Here is a 16,005-nt window from a genome sequence, read left to right as displayed (position 1 = left end):
GTTCCTACCACCAACAAATACGGACCTTCTTATCCTATCTTCGACTTTCCACATTCTTCTCTTTATCACAACAACAACAACAACAAAATATTATATTTTCAAGCGGGGGAAACGATTTTCAAAGTTTATGACTGAATAACCTACGAAGACGATCCTACCTACAGAATATTGTACGTATTTATGGAGCACTCTGCAAGATGTTCTATACAAAAGAATTGAGCATATATCTAATTAACAGAAATAATAACACCGTTTATATATATGATATGAATTATTACATCATTGTACTAGGTGAGCAAGATTAATAATACATTCAATATGGTACTTGAATATCTTTGGGATGAAGTCTTCATCTTCATCGTTAATTAATGCCAAATATGCATTTGACTTCACATTCTCAAACATGTTTCAAATGCATATTTGGAATTAGTTAACAATGGCCCTTATTGAACGATGGTCCTCCTTCACCTTCACACCCTACAAAAACAAAATGGGAGTAAATAATATAAAACAATAATCCATCTTTGCTTCAGAAATTGGGTCCAACTGCGTCCCCAAGCTCATGTGTTACCTGACTTGTGGCTCATCAGTGGAGGTGCATTTCCTGAGACATCATTGGGCATGAGGTTGTGGTTCAGAGAAATTTGGGTGTTCCAAGTAAAGCTGCAAACAGAGTGGCTCGCTGTTCAAAGACTTGACAGGCGTTATAACTGGTGGCTTCTGCCACTGCTTTGTGTCTGTTGGAATCCATAGCTCTCCTTCTTTGCTTGAACCCACTTCCGGAAGTGACCTCAGATAAGCCGTTACCTCCCATCTACAATCTGTTTTCGAGTGAGAAACATTGCTATAAGAACAGAAAATGTAGCGAATAAGAAGTAAAAAAAGGGTGGAGCTAGAAATGTATACATAAACATATATATATACTTTGAGGAAGAGGCTTGACAAGGGATTTTGAGACGGAAAGCTTGATTAAGAAGGACCTAAGCGCGAACTCCAATTGACCCTCTTCTACTAAACCAGCGGAAGACGTGTTAATTGTGACCTTGAAGATGAATTTCTCCACAGGAACATTATCCTCACTGAAAAATATGACTGCTACTCTCTCAACAAGACCCTGTTTCATTGAGCAAACAACAAACACTGTTCATGTGATATTCTATTATGATATAACTGGAATTGATATAAACTTAAAACCTTTTCTATAAAAGGAAGTAGCCCGGAAGCAGCAGAGTGGATATAGTCGCGTAGCTCAGGATGCCTTGCTCGTTGTACCACCACATTCATATATCTTCGCCTTTCAAATGCCTCTTCACAACACACAAGATGATAAAATCAATCAATCACTTTGGGGATGGATGCAAATCAAAATGAAAACACAATCCGTTGCTCTTTACTCACCAGATGGGTAAAAACCTTTAAGGGATACAATCATTGTGATAGCTACTTCCAAAAACTCCACCACAGTGCGAGCAACTTCTCCTGAATGACCCAAAAATCACAAATTTTTTGAGAAGCCAAACTCATAGGAGTACTAATGTTGTTATGAGATTAAAAATCAAAAATGAGGAAGTTACCTGACTGATTATCATCCCTCCGATTCATTAGCGTCACACAATCTCAGAGACCTCCTCTTTGATTTAAGGAATTAACTTCGCCGTTGATGGCGGCTTCGCCGTGAATATGAAGTCCTTCTTCTTCTTCTTATATCGCCGTCCGATACTCAAACATGTGACAGACACGTGACTCTTTACTTCCTTGAAAGAATTGTAATCATGGGCTTGTAATCATGGGCCAACTTAATTCCTTATTAGGCCCAGTTTTGTGTTTTCATTAGTGTATCTCTTTCTCCTCCGCCTCATCGTAAAGTTTTGCCCGGAGCATATCGACGGGATCTGGGAGAACCGGTAAGATTCGATTCAACTTTGGATTTTTTTTTTGTATCTAGCTTCCTATGGATCAGTAGAGTCTGACTAATATGGTTAACTCTGTGATGAGATTTTAGTGAAGATGGGGAAAAGAGGAAGGGCTTGTGTAGTGGTACTTGGAGATCTTGGTCGAAGTCCTCGGATGCAATATCACGCTCTTTCTCTTGCTCTCCAGGTTTACTCTCATTTTCATTTGTTCATGTTCTAATCATCTCAGTTGATTCGATCTTGAGTTTATTGTTTATTGTCAAATAAAACTGCAGGCATCATTTCAAGTGGACATTGTTTCATATGGAGGTAAGGATCCCTAACTCAGTGTTTCTTGTGAATCAGAATGCACTGTTTAAATTTTTTTAACATTCATGAATAGGTTCTATACCCCATGAAGCTGTTCTAAATCACCCATCAATCCACATTCATACAATGGTATGCTATGATCAATTCCTATATATAAACTAGCTACTAGTAAAATCTGTAGATTCATGATCATTAGTTTCTTGCTTAAAACAGGCGCAGCCTCGATTTCTTCAGCTCTTTCCAAAGATACTTTATCCTGTTACTCTCTTGCTCAAGGCATTTATTCAGTTTACAATGCTTCTCTGGTTTCTTTTCGTAAAAGTACGAGCGCCTGACATTTTCTTGGTCCAGGTAAAAGTCCTTATCGTCTTCACTTTGAAAATTTCCAGTAACTTCTATTTTCTTGCAGAATTTGTAGAAGTTACACGTAGTTATTTCTGCAGAATCCTCCTTCTGTTCCAACCCTAATTGCTGTTAAGTGGGCGAGCTCATGGAGACGTGCAGCGTTTGTTGTAGATTGGCATAATTTTGGATATACGTTGTTGGCATTGTCTTTAGGAAGAAACAATTTGCTTGTATCTTTATACCGCTGGTATGTGTTTCAACCAGTTGCTTAAACTATCTCTGGAACTTCTATATCTCTAAGGGTGGAATAATAAGAGTAGGATGATTTAGGTTTGAGAATCATTATGGAAAGATGGCAACAGGTTCGCTATGTGTGACAAAAGCAATGCAACATGAACTGGATCAGAATTGGGGAGTGAGGTGAGATGAAATTTTTCATAGATTGTAACCTGTAACATTTCTGAAGTAAAGAAAGTTATGTGATTCTGATTGCGTATGAAATAATGTTCTGAAACAGAGCCAAAGTTTTATATGATCAGCCTCCTGAGTTTTTCCGCCCTGCTTTGCTTGAAGAAAGGCACGAGGTTAGCTGGTTGTTTCTTCCTTTCTAGATTGTTTTTATCATTCACTTTCACTCTGGGTAGAGAGTACTGTATCGAGGGTAATGTCAATTTTTGTTACTTCGTTAGTTGTTTTGCCGAGTGAAGAAAGATCTTTGCCATCCAGTTGGCGTGTATGATTTCATCAGTGGAGGTATCCCCTTTAAATTAAAAGTTCATCTTTTGATTCCTTTTCAGCTTCTCCATTTGTTCTGATGCCGAATCTTGTAATTCAAATTTAGAGTTGGAGAATAAAGAGTTTAATGAAACCCTTTTTACTACCAAAAACAATGCGGACATCTCGCTGAAGCAAAACAGACCAGCTCTTGTTGTGAGCAGTACAAGCTGGTGAGGACACCTCATCATTGTTTGTTCACTTTCACTCTTGTGACGCCAGCCTTCCGTGACATTGAATACTAGACATGAAATTTCAGGACCCCTGATGAAAATTTTGGTATCCTATTGGAAGCTGCAGTGATGTATGATCGGCGTGTTGCTGCAAGATCAAAAGGAAGTGATACAGCTGAAATTTCAGAAGAGCAACACTTTTATCCCAATTTGTTGTTCATCATTACAGGTAAAGATGGTTACGTTTTTGTTTAGAACACAATAAAATTTTGCTGTTTTGTCTTTTATCATGAGTTATCTATACTGTCCATGAAGGTAAAGGACCTGAAAAGGAGATGTACGAGGAGAAAATCAAACGATTAAACCTCAAACATGTGGCGTTCCGTACAATGTGGCTTGCAGCTGAGGATTATCCATTGCTTTTAGGTTCTGCAGATCTTGGTGTTTGCCTACACACTTCGTCATCTGGTTTAGACCTTCCCATGAAGGTACGTCCATTATAATTAGAGCCCATGTGTGCTAATAAGGTAAAGACTTGGATTTTTATTTCCATTGTGTCAACTTGTTACGAATGTTTGGCATTTTAGGTTGTTGATATGTTTGGATGTGGCCTCCCAGTTTGCTCGGTTTCCTACTCATGGTAAATAATCAGTGACTTTCAATACTTTCACGAACAAAGACTATAATTTTTAAACCTTAACTTATGTGAAGCATTCAAGAACTCGTTAAGGATGGGAAGAACGGACTCTTGTTTTCATCTTCATCGGAATTAGCAGATCAATTATTGGTTAGTAACTTTCTTTCTTTTAAAGCCACTTTTCACCTAATCTACACTAGTAGTAATGTTCTTGTGTCCTGTTTTTCTGAACAGATTCTCTTCAAGGGTTTTCCCGGGAACTGTGATGCACTAATGTCGCTTAAAGCGGGTGCAATGGAGACTGGTTCTTCGGGTCGATGGGCTACAGAGTGGGAAAATTGTGCTAAACCTTTGATTACTCGGGTAAAATCCTTCAGCTTTGTCTCTATATCTGACACATAATTTTGTTGGGCTATTTCTCATTATATGTCTCGCCTGATCCATGCAGGTCGTATCTCAAATAGCGGATTGATGAAAGAGAAGACTCAAATTGGTGGGCTTAAAAAAATCTGGCAACTTATTTTGTAGATTCAAATTTTTGTACACAATCATATATATCACAAGATTGTCTCAAAATATTGACAAATTTCAAAAAGATTTTGGCATGAGTCTGTATGCATGAGCATATGATATCAAAATCTCAATTGACCAAACATAAGGCAAAGGCAAAATTCGGAAAGGCTCAAAGCAAATTCAATAGTTAACGTATAAACAACATTGGAAAAAACTGAAGAAACCTGTCACTAAATCCAGACCAGCTAGCTTTAAACAAAAGACTCTGCCTTCTTGATATTTGTATCCATTTCCACCTTTTATTTTTTCCCAATGCTTATGTGGTCTGAGAGAAATCGTGCAATCGAACTGAAAACCTTGTGAAATTTGGCGACTCACTTTGCCTTTGTTTTAGATTTCTTGAGGAGACTGGAAGTTCTGAACTCAGCATCGTCTCTAATGAAGCTCCACCACAGAACGGTAAGGGGAATTGTGGCAGCATGCCAGATCGAGTGAGCATCAAAGTAGCCTTCATATGGAGGAAAATCATATATCTCTAGAAGCATGGCTAAGCCTCCAGCAATGACAACCACCCAAAGTTTCCAATTAGATGGATGGCTCGAGACAGCGGCCCATCTTGCCCATAGGAGAAGCTGAGAGACTCCCATTGCCACACACACAATCATGTTCCAACCTGTCAACAGCATTCAAAACCATTGAAATTTACCCAAAAAAAGATTGACTCGGTTTCAGATAGGTGAAAGAGTTTGTAGCGTACCATAGTCAAGTTTGTAGAAGTTGATGTATAGTATGTGGGTGGTAACAAAAGCTAGTATTGGAGCAGATACCATGACCCTGGCAGCCTCGACCCGAACATCAAAGGTTCTTAAGATGGCTAAGATAAGTGAGAATCCAAGAACGGCTACTGCTGATGAGTAGTCCAACCTCTCTGTGAGGTCAACATCCCTGAGAATCATGGGGACGGATTACTAGAAAATCATATGATAGATGAAGCAGATTGTGTATGAAAAAAGGAATGGGTAGATGATTTACCTGCTGTGGAAAACAGCACTCCAGAACCACGAGTTCATGGATAGGAGACCATAGATATGCCACAAACCAACGTATTCATAGTAAGCTGTCCTATCTTGTTTCAGAGGCAATTTGTAGTACAGCGTAATGAAAAAGGAAAGCCAACCATGGAAATGCATTGCTAGGTTGAGCACAGAGAAAACAACAGAAGCAGGCTCCTATCAAAGAACAAGGTAAAGTCAAAATTCATGCTCAATCTGATTAATGGAAACAACCAGAAATCCAGAAGTGACTGAAGAAATAAACAAACCTGAATCCCAAGTACACGCTTGAAGGGCCATTTACCATGGTATTTGATCGGGGACTGACCGAGAGTTTCACGTTCTCTCTCTCTATTAACCATACACTGATAACGGCAATCACCTTGACAACCCCCTTTTTTCCATTGTAAGTACAGAGGTTCTTGGATGTACCATGGAGCACCACTGGATGAAGAATTGCACTGAGGAAAGCACTCTTGTCCAACACAACCGCTAACCTCACATTCTGAAACACATGACCTGATACGAAATTGCAAGATATTCATAACGCCTATGAGTCAAACGATGCTAACATCCTGGCTACTACTACTAAACCAAGTTCACGCTATAAACTTAAATAAAAGAAGCATGCTTATCTTGAACACAAATTCTACCATTACAAAACAAGTAAGATATGTTCGGTATGAATCCTAAGGAAAGTTAATTAACTTATAATACCTGTAACTTGGATCAGCATCGCCAGCACTAGCAGTAGAAAAAGTGAAAAGGCATGGCAACACTAAAAACAGGGCTGTCCAGTAGCGGACTGCCATCTGGGCAGAACAACAACTACGCAATCTACACACGAAAAATACGAATCAGACTACCAAAAGCAGAAGATAAAAAATAGGATTAGGCCGTATGAAGGATCATTCATTCCAGTGAAAGAAAGAAAGAAAGAAAGTTTTACATATCAAAAACAAAACAAATCGTTTTCTATCTAATTGGAACTTGTGGAAACTAGAGAATCTCGTTGTCAACGATGGAACTAGCTTTTAGAAAAGCATATAACATTCAGATTCCTTAACAATCTAATCCTACGATAACCAGATTCGATCAGATTATCGAAAACTCAGAACGTAAAATCAAAATTGAGAGTCTAACATCCAAGAGATCTACCAATTACGCAAGGACAACACAAAGATAAGAATCGCAGATCAGACTGAACACCTCCGAGCCTGAGCCTGAGCCTGAGTCGGAGTCGGAGTCGGAGTCGGAGTCTTCAAAGGTTAAAAAGCTCCAAAGAATATTATTCTCGCTGTAAAAATAATGGAGAGGACCAAGGCCAAGTAAGAGCACGTGTCTTATTTATTTTAAGAGAAAACGATGCCGTTTTCCGCATTATTATCTTGGCTTTACAAAATTTATCAAAAGTATACCGAAGTCCAAAACCTTTGTTGTGTGTATCAGGCCAAAACAAAATAGAAACATTGTAACAAAACCTAAAATAGAAACATTGTAACAAAACAAAACCTTTCTTATATATATATCTCAAATAAATAATTGTTAATTTGTTACGAGTAGTCGGAAAAATGGGATTTTGAAGACATTCTTATGAGCAAAAGAGAGTTTAACAAGTGTAGGCCAAAAAGATGATCCTTCCTTCCTATGCTTTCCTTCCAATGCTTTCTTGGAGCTTTTTTGAGAGTTCCTCGTAGTGTCTTCGTTGCTGTTTGTTCACAGATGGTGATACTAAGGACAAGGCTTGCTCGAAATTAGTCATCTTGATGGTACACTTTGTTAAATCTGTAACATCTTCATCATCATCTTCACAGGTGCTTGTTATTTCCTCCACTGCCAGGAATGTAGCCTTTTGCACCAAGTGAGCAAGATCAGCTCCGCTGAAACCTTCACATCTCATCTTTGCAATACCATCCAGATCAACGCTAGGATCTATGGGCTTCTTCCTTGTTATAGCTTTAAGAATCGAAGCACGCTGATCCGCGTTAGGGAGGGGTACGTAAAGTAGATTCCCAAACCTACCGGGTCTCAAGAAAGCTGGATCGATTACATCTGGCCTGTTTGTAGCTCCCACTACGTATACATTACGTCTCTCTCCACCGTCCAGCTCAACAAGAAACTGGTTCAAAAGCCGTTCAACAACCCAGGCACCTTCTTTGCCACGGCTTGTTGTCAGAGCATCCACCTCGTCAAAGAAGATTACACATGGCGAGCATGTCCGGGCGCGCTGAAACAATGTCCGAATAGCAAGCTCGCTTTCTCCAACGTACTTGTTTAGAAGTTCTGCACCCTTGATGTGCATGAAATTAGCTCCTGCCTCGTTAGCAACTGCCTTGGCAATCAATGTCTTCCCACATCCCGGTGGTCCATAGAGCAAAAATCCTGTCTCTAAGCTTACCCCAAAAGCCTAAATAGATCCAAAGCGACACATTCAGACCTCAAGTGACAAGCAAGTATTCTAGTCTATATAACAGTGCCAAGTGACGTGTGTTAGTACCTTATAAATATCAGGCTTTTTGATAGGTCTGACTATATAACGGTTGAATTCAAGTCGTAGATGCTCAAGTCCACCAACATCATCCCACTTGACATCAGGCACGATAGAGAATCCTTCTCTTGTTAAAGATGCCTGAACTAGATTCACTGCTTCCTGGTAGATAACAGAGAACAAGAATTTGTAACCATTGAAGTACATAAAAGTAGACTCATATCACCCCTGCAATTAACATACCTCGAAATCAGACATTTTGACAAAAAGTTTGTCCAACTCTTCTTCTGGCCAGGGATGCCTTAGCCAAGAATTATCATCTTCACCGTTTGCAGACAGTTGAGATTTTCTTGAATCCAAGATTCTCTTTGTGGCTATCCTGCCAGCCATGTTAGCAACACCTTCCAAATCGGCTCCAACAAAACCCGGTGTTAGACGAGCTATTGTTTTCTTGTCAAAGGGCCCTTCTAGTCTAAGTTTTTGGGCTACAACCGAGAGTATCTCAGCCCTTGCATCTTCATCTGGAACACTCAGAGCAATCTCACAATCAAATCTTCCACTTCTCCTCAAAGCAGGATCAAGAGCATCAGGCCTATTTGTAGCTCCAATAACGAGAACAAATCCAGCACTAGCCTCAGGACCTTTGTTATCAGGTCCATCCATACAAGTCAATAATTGCGTTACAATCCGCTTCTCCATCTCCCTTTGCTGATTTTCCCTCTTTGATCCAATTGCATCAATCTCATCGATAAACACAATGGAAGGCGCAGTCCTATATGCTTTAGAGAATAGCTCTCTAATATTCTCTTCTGAAGCCCCAGAGACACCACAAACCACATCTGTAGCTGAAATCTTATAAAACGGAACACCAACTTCATTGGCTATGGCATTGGCCAGCTTGGTCTTTCCACAGCCAGGTGGTCCATGAAAAAGAATCCCACTCGGTGGCTTAACTCCGATTTTCTTAAACGGTTCAGGATTGAGAATCGGAAACAAAACATTCATCTCCAGTTCATCCAACACTTTCTTTATCCCACCAAAATCTTTAAAGGTAGGTCCTTTATCATCCACCACTTCCAAATCACCATTACCAGTAGTTCCACTTACAGAACGAGAGCCCTTAGCCTCTTTTCTCAACCCCATAGTAGCCATCTTGCTTCTACCTTTGTTGCTTACAGTCTCAACTTCGACATTAATTTTCACAGGCGACTCAACTGGTTTCTTTGAAGAGTTGTTCAACTTGGAGTAGTTATCTCGTAGACTGTTATTGATCAAATCAAACCGCGGCGGACTCAGCTTCTTGCTGTAAACAGCGTCCTCGTCCTCAGAAGTCGAAGAAGAAGTCGGAGAAGATGAAAATTTCTTCCTCTTAGCAGCAGCAGCTTCTTCATTGTTGTTATCATCTTCCTCTTCGGCTTTGTTGTTTCTGGCATTAAGGATTTGTCTTACGTTGAGCAGAAGCACTTGCCTAGTCAACCGGGCAAAGTTACCGTACCTTGAACGGAGATCATCAGCGATATCCTCCGCCGTTGTTAAATCCTTCCCGCATGAATCAATAACTTGACTCAGATATCTACGATTTATCCCTCCGCCCATACCACCCCCTCCGCCGCCACGACCGCGACCGCGACCTCTCCTCATCATCTTACTGTTTAGAGCGGGTTTCAGTAGCTAGCTAAAGTCTGAGTCTTTCTTACTTTTGGACGCTTTTTCACCACCGACACAGCCGGAGGAGGCAGCGGGTAAAGAAAAACCTAATTTAGTGTCTCTCAAATGTGTAAAAATGTAACCTTTTGTATTATTCCTTTTCTATTACAGGGGTATTACATAATGTTTGATTTTCTCACTACAGTATTTGGTATACTCAAGACTTTAATGTCTGAGGCTCTGAGCTATATTATCCAGAATTTGTTTTTTTTTTCTCTACAAACTTGAAAGAGTAATACAATGGTGTACAGACTTTTTCTCATATGCTTGATGCTTCTCCTTATGTTTAGTAATACACACGAGCTTGAACCTATTCAATATCTGGATTTACTTCATCCCCAACTCCAATCCAACATTGTGTTTTCTCATCAATCTCGTATCTCAGAAGAATTCCAAACACCAAGATATGTTACTCTTCATAAACAAGGGATGATCAAATGCCCTTTTATTAATGGAAAAGCTTGGTTTCAGAATGTTGAACCTTTACTCTCCTATATGAAGCTAAAGTTGTCAAGGGCTCATTGGATTTCTTTACTAGTCCAGCCTCATTACTTATGTTTATCATCTGGCACCGGTTACAACCGCCCAACGACTGCATCGAAAGAAATGAACTTTAAAAAAAAACAGCGAACCATGACGTTTATACATATGATTACGAATCTTGTGTGGGTCCATGGACTTACTGTGAAATGATTGTCACCTATCTTGATAGTTCTCCATTTATCTTCAGCGTATGGTTCACCTCCAGATATAACCAGATTTGGTCTGAATCTATATGGAATGAGTTTCTCATGAGCCCGTTTGTAATCCTCGTTTTCTGCAACCAAATCAGTTTTAATCGAGCGAAAAGGAACAAGATGTAAGATTAAAAGGTGATGGAAACGTACTTGCTTCCAATCTTCTGTTTAGGTCAGCAACACTCTCCTCGGAGATTAACAAGAACTGAGCTTCATTAGCAAAGTTGATATTGCTTTCCAAATCTCTGCACAAACCAGGACTCTTGTTTCTGTTCAAGCAGTGTTTTGAAGTAGAGCTAGAATACCGTAGCAACTTGCATTGTCGACCAATGGCATTGGTGAACCAACTATTGATTCTCGTTTCCTCGTTAAGGTTGTCAAGTCTGCAACACAAAATCAAATATATTACAAGCAGCTGATGTAAGACATCACATGATACGGAGCAATGCATACATGTTGGCATGTGAATCAGACTTGATTTTTATGTGCAACTTGTCTTTGCAGCGAGAGGATTCTACAGACAGTAGCCCTTCCTCAAGGTCGATAAAGGTTCTTATAAGAGACATCTCAGGTACCTAGAAGCCATTCCCAAGCGAATCAAAAATTTCGTGATAAGTACATAAAAAGATTCGAGCTAGAAGATGCTTTATTACCTTCTTTTGGGTAAGAATATCGCCTGTCAGACCCTGAACCATCCATTCTCGATCATGCAGCAGGCCTTTTATGTTTCAAAAAATAAACACAAGTTATGCATAAGTGCCAAAGAAATCAGCCCAACCACTAATACCTGCACAAACAGCAGCACCGATTTGGAGTAACCAAGCAAGTTAAATGAAATACCTGTTCTGCAAAGTGGCCATCGCATCACAGAAAAACCAGCACATGACTTGATTGGGTATATAGTAATTGACTCAAGGTAGTGGCTTGGAAAAGATACTTCACTTTCAAGTTCTGCAAATCAACAAAACGCGGAGATCCACAGAATTAAGACGTCATTTGTACTATATGAAATATTTGCTATCTAGCAACTAGCAAGTTATGTCTCGTGGTTTCCCAAAGATTATACGAAGTAACGACTAGCTCCATGCACTTTATTTGTGTGGCTAAACAGAAGCATCTATTACCAAAAATTACGGAAAGGTAGCATGTGAAGATGGGGACTTTTAATAAAGTCACATCCCAGAGAATGAGTGGTGGAATCAATAACAGCTAGTGTTACTAGGAACAAAGCACCATAAAAGATTTCAAAGAAAGTACCTTCACTAGGAAGTTGAGGAAACCTTCCACTGACATTTCCATTCCCAATCTTCTTGGGAGGTGAAACAAATGAACTTATGATGAAATCAACAAATTTCTGTGAATGAAGTATACACTTTAAATTAGGTGGCCGCAACAAAAAAAACAGCCGAAAAAAAGAGCTTTGTTTACGACAACTTCCGATACATGGATTTGGGAAAAATCTAAATAAAGGAACATACATACCTTGGCCTCTTCAAGGTTGACATATAACCAAACGAAACCCTAACAGCCCCTGTTGGTTTTCCATTTATCACATCATTATCATCCCAGCAAATATGGCCAGCCTAGTTTAAATTAAAAGGATGTCATGGTCAACTATATAATACCAGATCTGCTAAAAAATCAGGGCCAGCAAAAAAATATGAACAATTATACCTCTACATTAGACAATAGATCAGAATGAGATAAGTCGAGATACTTTGCACATGCGCCAGGATTGCAAAAACATCCTGTCTACACCAAAATGAAGTATAATGACAGATGAAATATCAGCGTCAAATGACCTAATGCAAGATTACCCCTTGCCAGCGAGTGCAAGCCCCTAATCTTACTTACATAACTTCTTTTCTTTGGGGTGGAAGAATTCAAAGAGAATAAAACTGTGTTTCCAAAACATACCCGTAACTGAATTCCAGATAAAGAAGCAAGCTTTTCCACCTCCAAGTAACCAAACCAAGAGCCATCAGGTCTTTTCAAGTTGAATGTAACCGTTGGGCCTGATTTATGTGAAGATAACTGAAACATAAAACATAGAATGAATCAAATACTATGGTCACAAGAAGAGTAATTCCATATGACTTCTAAATTAAATGATGACATTTAAAAAAATATACATATATGAACTGACCACTTTTTAATCATGAAAGAACTGACCTTCAGATTTTCACTGCCATACAGAATACATACACCAGCGCCGTTTCCATGTCGTAAAGCCTGAAGTTTCTTTTTTACATATACGGAAAGTGACGTTGTGTGCCTAGTAAATAGATACAGAACACACTTAGCTTCTACAATATGAGATCGTTTGGAGGGCACTTTAAACTTCTGCAAATTTCAAACAATGATTAACAAGAATAAATAACATATAATCTACTAGAAGATCTACTAAGGAAATTTTGAAGTCTTTTTCAAGATTGGAAATTCTGAACAGAGCAAAGTTCTACTCACATCCAAATTGCAGAAGGTGTAAGCGACTTGAGTAATTTGAAGCCATGACGGATGGCTGCTATGCTCAGGAATGAAGCAGAACCATCCTCAAAAGACTCCTCCACCCTTTCCCTTCTTTTTACAAAGTCAATGTCAGCAATAGAAGCCGCAACAGTGCCTGTAAGTATTATGTTCATCAAATGCCAAACAAATATAAACATTTTACGCAAATGAGATGCTTACCTCCACTAAAATAAGTCTTTTTGAGCAATTTGGCTGAGTCTGTAGATTATAATCACGAGAAAATATCATGTCAGATCTTGTTTGAGATTTTAGTCTCAAAGGTGATTAGAATGAAATATTGGAGATCTTAACAACAGAAATGCTCTGATCTAAGTAATGTATTTAACGAGAATGTTTCGCAACTACAGTCAGATATGTGATGATTTACTGAAGGAGATAAATCTAGGGAACTAATTACGCACCATTCCGTACAAGGAGAGCGCCAAGCCCAGTAGGATAACCAAATAACTTCATAAAAACAGCAGAAAACAAGAAAGTCAAAATCTGATAACAAAAGAACTTCATTTATTTTACAAAGATCCAGGAGTTACCTTGTAGAATGACACAGCAACAAAATCTGCAGGATACTCCGATAAATCAGGTGGTAGTGTAGCACAACCCTTTGCAGCATCAATCAAGACCATCCACCGCTTGCTCCTTATAAAAAAGTATAGAAGCCATGATGAGAGAAAAATAATAGAAACCAAAAGGTCCAAAACGAACCACCCTCTTAAGTCTTATACACAGAATCAACAAAGAAAGAAGTATCAAATCAAAGCCAAAGTAGTTCCTCCAAAACAAAATTAGTGGTTTTAGGCTTATATTATCAATTGTTATAAATCATCAAAATGTGCACAGTTCATTTCTCTATTTTTTAACATTAACAGCAGAAAAATCATATCAAAAACATATGGCCGATTCCTGTAATACTTCTCCTGTTCAAAGGCTGTATTTAACTCACACTCAAAGACCATGACAAAAAAAAATCACTATGCTCAAGGAGTTGAATTGTTCTAGGCATAGCATCGCTAAACCTCATAATATGTATCCAAGCAGATGAAGAGAGAACGTAAAACGACACTTACTTGCTAAAGGGAGAACCTTGTAGCGTGGTTTCAGTATTTTCTTTGATCAAATTCACCAGATCTAGATTAAACCTGAGGCCGGAAAAGTTGCACTCTGAGGGGAAAGCAAATAGATTATAGGCATCTCCTGTAAACATAAGAGTGAAACACAGGATAAGCAAACCAGAAAAGTCAATTATATACCCAGCATGCAAGAATATGACATGTGATGCATCTTGAATAGATTCTATTCAGAATGAAAAAAGAAAGAAAAGATGATCAAGCTAACGGACCTCTTGACTCTTCCTTTTGGAGAGTGTTTCTCATCAGCACATCACGATGCGTTACCTTGATAAATGGTCCTGAATTTGTGAGGTGGCCTCCTGGTTGGTCAGCAGCCTCTTCAATATCCACAGCACATGCTGAAGCACCTTGAGCTAATGCATATTCCCTGATACCAAGTACACTGTTGTGATTCTCCATGGTATACAAAAAATAACTGTCTTGGGTCCACGGAAATGTCTCTCCCACAAGCTTAAGCGCTGCGGTGGCTCCGGAGGTGAAAATGCAACTGTAATCTTCAGGAGAAGCATTGAAGTATTCAAGCACCTAACTCCAGTGTGCAATGAAGAAATGATTGAAACATATAGAACCAACTTAGAAGATGAATATCAGTAATTAATCCGAAGATGAAATATAAAAAAAAAACTCCCTATATACCACATATATCAGTTGAAGAAATGTTAAGAATGTAGTAGTACCTGATGTCGAGCATCGGCTATAATGTCACTGGTCGCAGAACTGATATCACTTTGACTATCTAAATCATTATTAAGGAACCTCTTTCCAACAAAGAAGATGTACAGAAAAAGATATTAGCTACGTTATTTTCACCAATCAACATCAAAAGTTTCACATATTCAAGACATTAACTTAGTGCTCATCTAGTAAAAAAAAAAAGACGATGTGTTATGTGGTTGAAAAAAGATGAGAAGGATACGTGGATTTCCAAAAACACTGCTAGTAAGGTCCTTAAAGATATCAGCCATCTGCAACTCAGAATACAAAGTAGAACCAGCATGATCCAAGTAAACAACACCTGCATATACCCATAAGAGCTCTCATAAGTTCAGACTCCAATATAACAATACAACTACTCAAAGAAAAATATATTATTCAAGTCGGTGTGGATGGATAAAAAGAGAGTGATAACCACCAGTCTTAAAAAAAACTGTACACCCGGATTTAAAATATCTTCAATTTACATACCTAAACTCAATTTTAAATTGAATTCGAAACTAGTGAGAGCTGTATTAGATCCAAAGAGAAGAATTCATACATGATTCAAAGAAAGAAAAAAACGGACCTTGATCTTCTAATCGCTTGAACTGGGAGTGGCGGATCTGATTGATGTGATTGGGACCATCTGGGTATCCATAATAATCTCCGAATTCTTTCAGAAACGCTTCCATCTCCGACTCCGATTCCTTTTTTCCGACGAATCGAAATAAACTAATCTATCGTTTTCTCTCTCTCTGATGATAACTCGCCGCACAGAGAAGAAAGACGGTCGTTCCCGGCTTTTTTAAAATAGTTGTTTTCTTTTTTCCACGTAATTGTTTTTTTATTTTCTCTCTTACATAAGAAAAAAGGAAATATTGTTCTAGAAGAAAACGAAACACAACAATTAAAAAAAAAAAAAAAGGGAAAATAGTTTTAGAAAAAAAGGAAAAACCTAAAACGAGATATGGGCCGACGCTCCTAAGCCCATTATAATTAAACCGA

The 16,005-nt window shown here is 38.8% G+C and overlaps 5 protein-coding genes across 10 annotated transcripts; 1 reads left to right on the top strand and 4 right to left on the bottom strand.

Moving 5' to 3' along the window:
- Positions 1 to 205: 205 nt before the first annotated feature.
- On the bottom strand, positions 206 to 1,718 carry LOC104775760 (DNA polymerase zeta processivity subunit). Of its 2 annotated transcripts, none has more exons than XM_010499676.3 (6): positions 1,575 to 1,718; positions 1,399 to 1,479; positions 1,195 to 1,307; positions 925 to 1,114; positions 572 to 821; positions 206 to 477 (listed from the first exon to the last, which is right to left on the bottom strand). In XM_010499676.3, the coding sequence occupies exons 1-5, from the start codon at positions 1,600 to 1,602 to the stop codon at positions 613 to 615; spliced, it is 621 nt and encodes a 206-aa protein (XP_010497978.1). In that variant the 5' UTR covers positions 1,603 to 1,718; the 3' UTR covers positions 206 to 477; positions 572 to 612. The 2 variants fall into 2 exon arrangements, with proteins under 2 accessions (XP_010497978.1, XP_010497977.1); XM_010499675.3 differs by having other exon boundaries at positions 907 to 1,114; positions 1,575 to 1,712.
- On the top strand, positions 1,691 to 4,804 carry LOC104775758 (UDP-glycosyltransferase TURAN). 4 transcript variants are annotated; one of them, XM_010499672.2, is made up of 16 exons: positions 1,691 to 1,904; positions 2,003 to 2,100; positions 2,189 to 2,222; positions 2,296 to 2,351; positions 2,436 to 2,573; positions 2,666 to 2,814; positions 2,898 to 2,987; positions 3,085 to 3,151; positions 3,257 to 3,320; positions 3,409 to 3,514; positions 3,601 to 3,743; positions 3,830 to 4,002; positions 4,102 to 4,154; positions 4,226 to 4,301; positions 4,386 to 4,514; positions 4,600 to 4,804. In XM_010499672.2, the coding sequence occupies exons 2-16, from the start codon at positions 2,008 to 2,010 to the stop codon at positions 4,621 to 4,623; spliced, it is 1,395 nt and encodes a 464-aa protein (XP_010497974.1). In that variant the 5' UTR covers positions 1,691 to 1,904; positions 2,003 to 2,007; the 3' UTR covers positions 4,624 to 4,804. The 4 variants fall into 4 exon arrangements, 3 of the variants coding, with proteins under 3 accessions (XP_010497974.1, XP_010497973.1, XP_087356158.1); XR_015589343.1 differs by having other exon boundaries at positions 1,810 to 1,904; positions 3,587 to 3,743; XM_010499671.3 differs by having other exon boundaries at positions 1,810 to 1,904; positions 4,226 to 4,514.
- On the bottom strand, positions 4,717 to 7,372 carry LOC104775759 (uncharacterized). 2 transcript variants are annotated; one of them, XM_010499673.3, is made up of 6 exons: positions 6,875 to 7,372; positions 6,434 to 6,553; positions 5,986 to 6,235; positions 5,697 to 5,893; positions 5,422 to 5,609; positions 4,717 to 5,337 (listed from the first exon to the last, which is right to left on the bottom strand). In XM_010499673.3, the coding sequence occupies exons 2-6, from the start codon at positions 6,526 to 6,528 to the stop codon at positions 5,039 to 5,041; spliced, it is 1,029 nt and encodes a 342-aa protein (XP_010497975.1). In that variant the 5' UTR covers positions 6,529 to 6,553; positions 6,875 to 7,372; the 3' UTR covers positions 4,717 to 5,038. The 2 variants fall into 2 exon arrangements, with proteins under 2 accessions (XP_010497975.1, XP_010497976.1); XM_010499674.3 differs by having other exon boundaries at positions 6,926 to 7,093.
- On the bottom strand, positions 7,212 to 10,160 carry LOC104775740 (cell division control protein 48 homolog C-like). Its single transcript, XM_010499662.3, has 3 exons — positions 8,448 to 10,160; positions 8,214 to 8,366; positions 7,212 to 8,123 (listed from the first exon to the last, which is right to left on the bottom strand). Exons 1-3 carry the CDS (start codon positions 9,846 to 9,848, stop codon positions 7,362 to 7,364), a joined length of 2,316 nt encoding a protein of 771 aa, XP_010497964.1. The 5' UTR covers positions 9,849 to 10,160; the 3' UTR covers positions 7,212 to 7,361.
- On the bottom strand, positions 9,985 to 15,905 carry LOC104775752 (molybdenum cofactor sulfurase). Its single transcript, XM_087500092.1, is given in 21 exon segments — positions 9,985 to 10,323; positions 10,393 to 10,503; positions 10,595 to 10,728; positions 10,799 to 11,031; positions 11,102 to 11,223; positions 11,302 to 11,366; positions 11,489 to 11,599; positions 11,906 to 12,020; positions 12,127 to 12,231; positions 12,323 to 12,400; positions 12,566 to 12,682; positions 12,821 to 12,923; positions 13,115 to 13,271; positions 13,337 to 13,375; positions 13,579 to 13,624; positions 13,708 to 13,813; positions 14,242 to 14,368; positions 14,514 to 14,829; positions 14,982 to 15,040; positions 15,221 to 15,319; positions 15,587 to 15,905. Coding segments are annotated over 21 exon segments (2,451 nt in total). The 5' UTR covers positions 15,693 to 15,905; the 3' UTR covers positions 9,985 to 10,221.
- Positions 15,906 to 16,005: the final 100 nt, after the last annotated feature.

Source organism: Camelina sativa, chromosome 3 (genome assembly GCF_030686135.1).
Source record: "Camelina sativa cultivar CO46 ecotype springtype chromosome 3, ASM3068613v1".
NCBI classification, from domain to species: Eukaryota; Viridiplantae; Streptophyta; class Magnoliopsida; order Brassicales; family Brassicaceae; genus Camelina; species Camelina sativa.
This window is presented reverse-complemented; position numbering and strand designations above follow the sequence as displayed.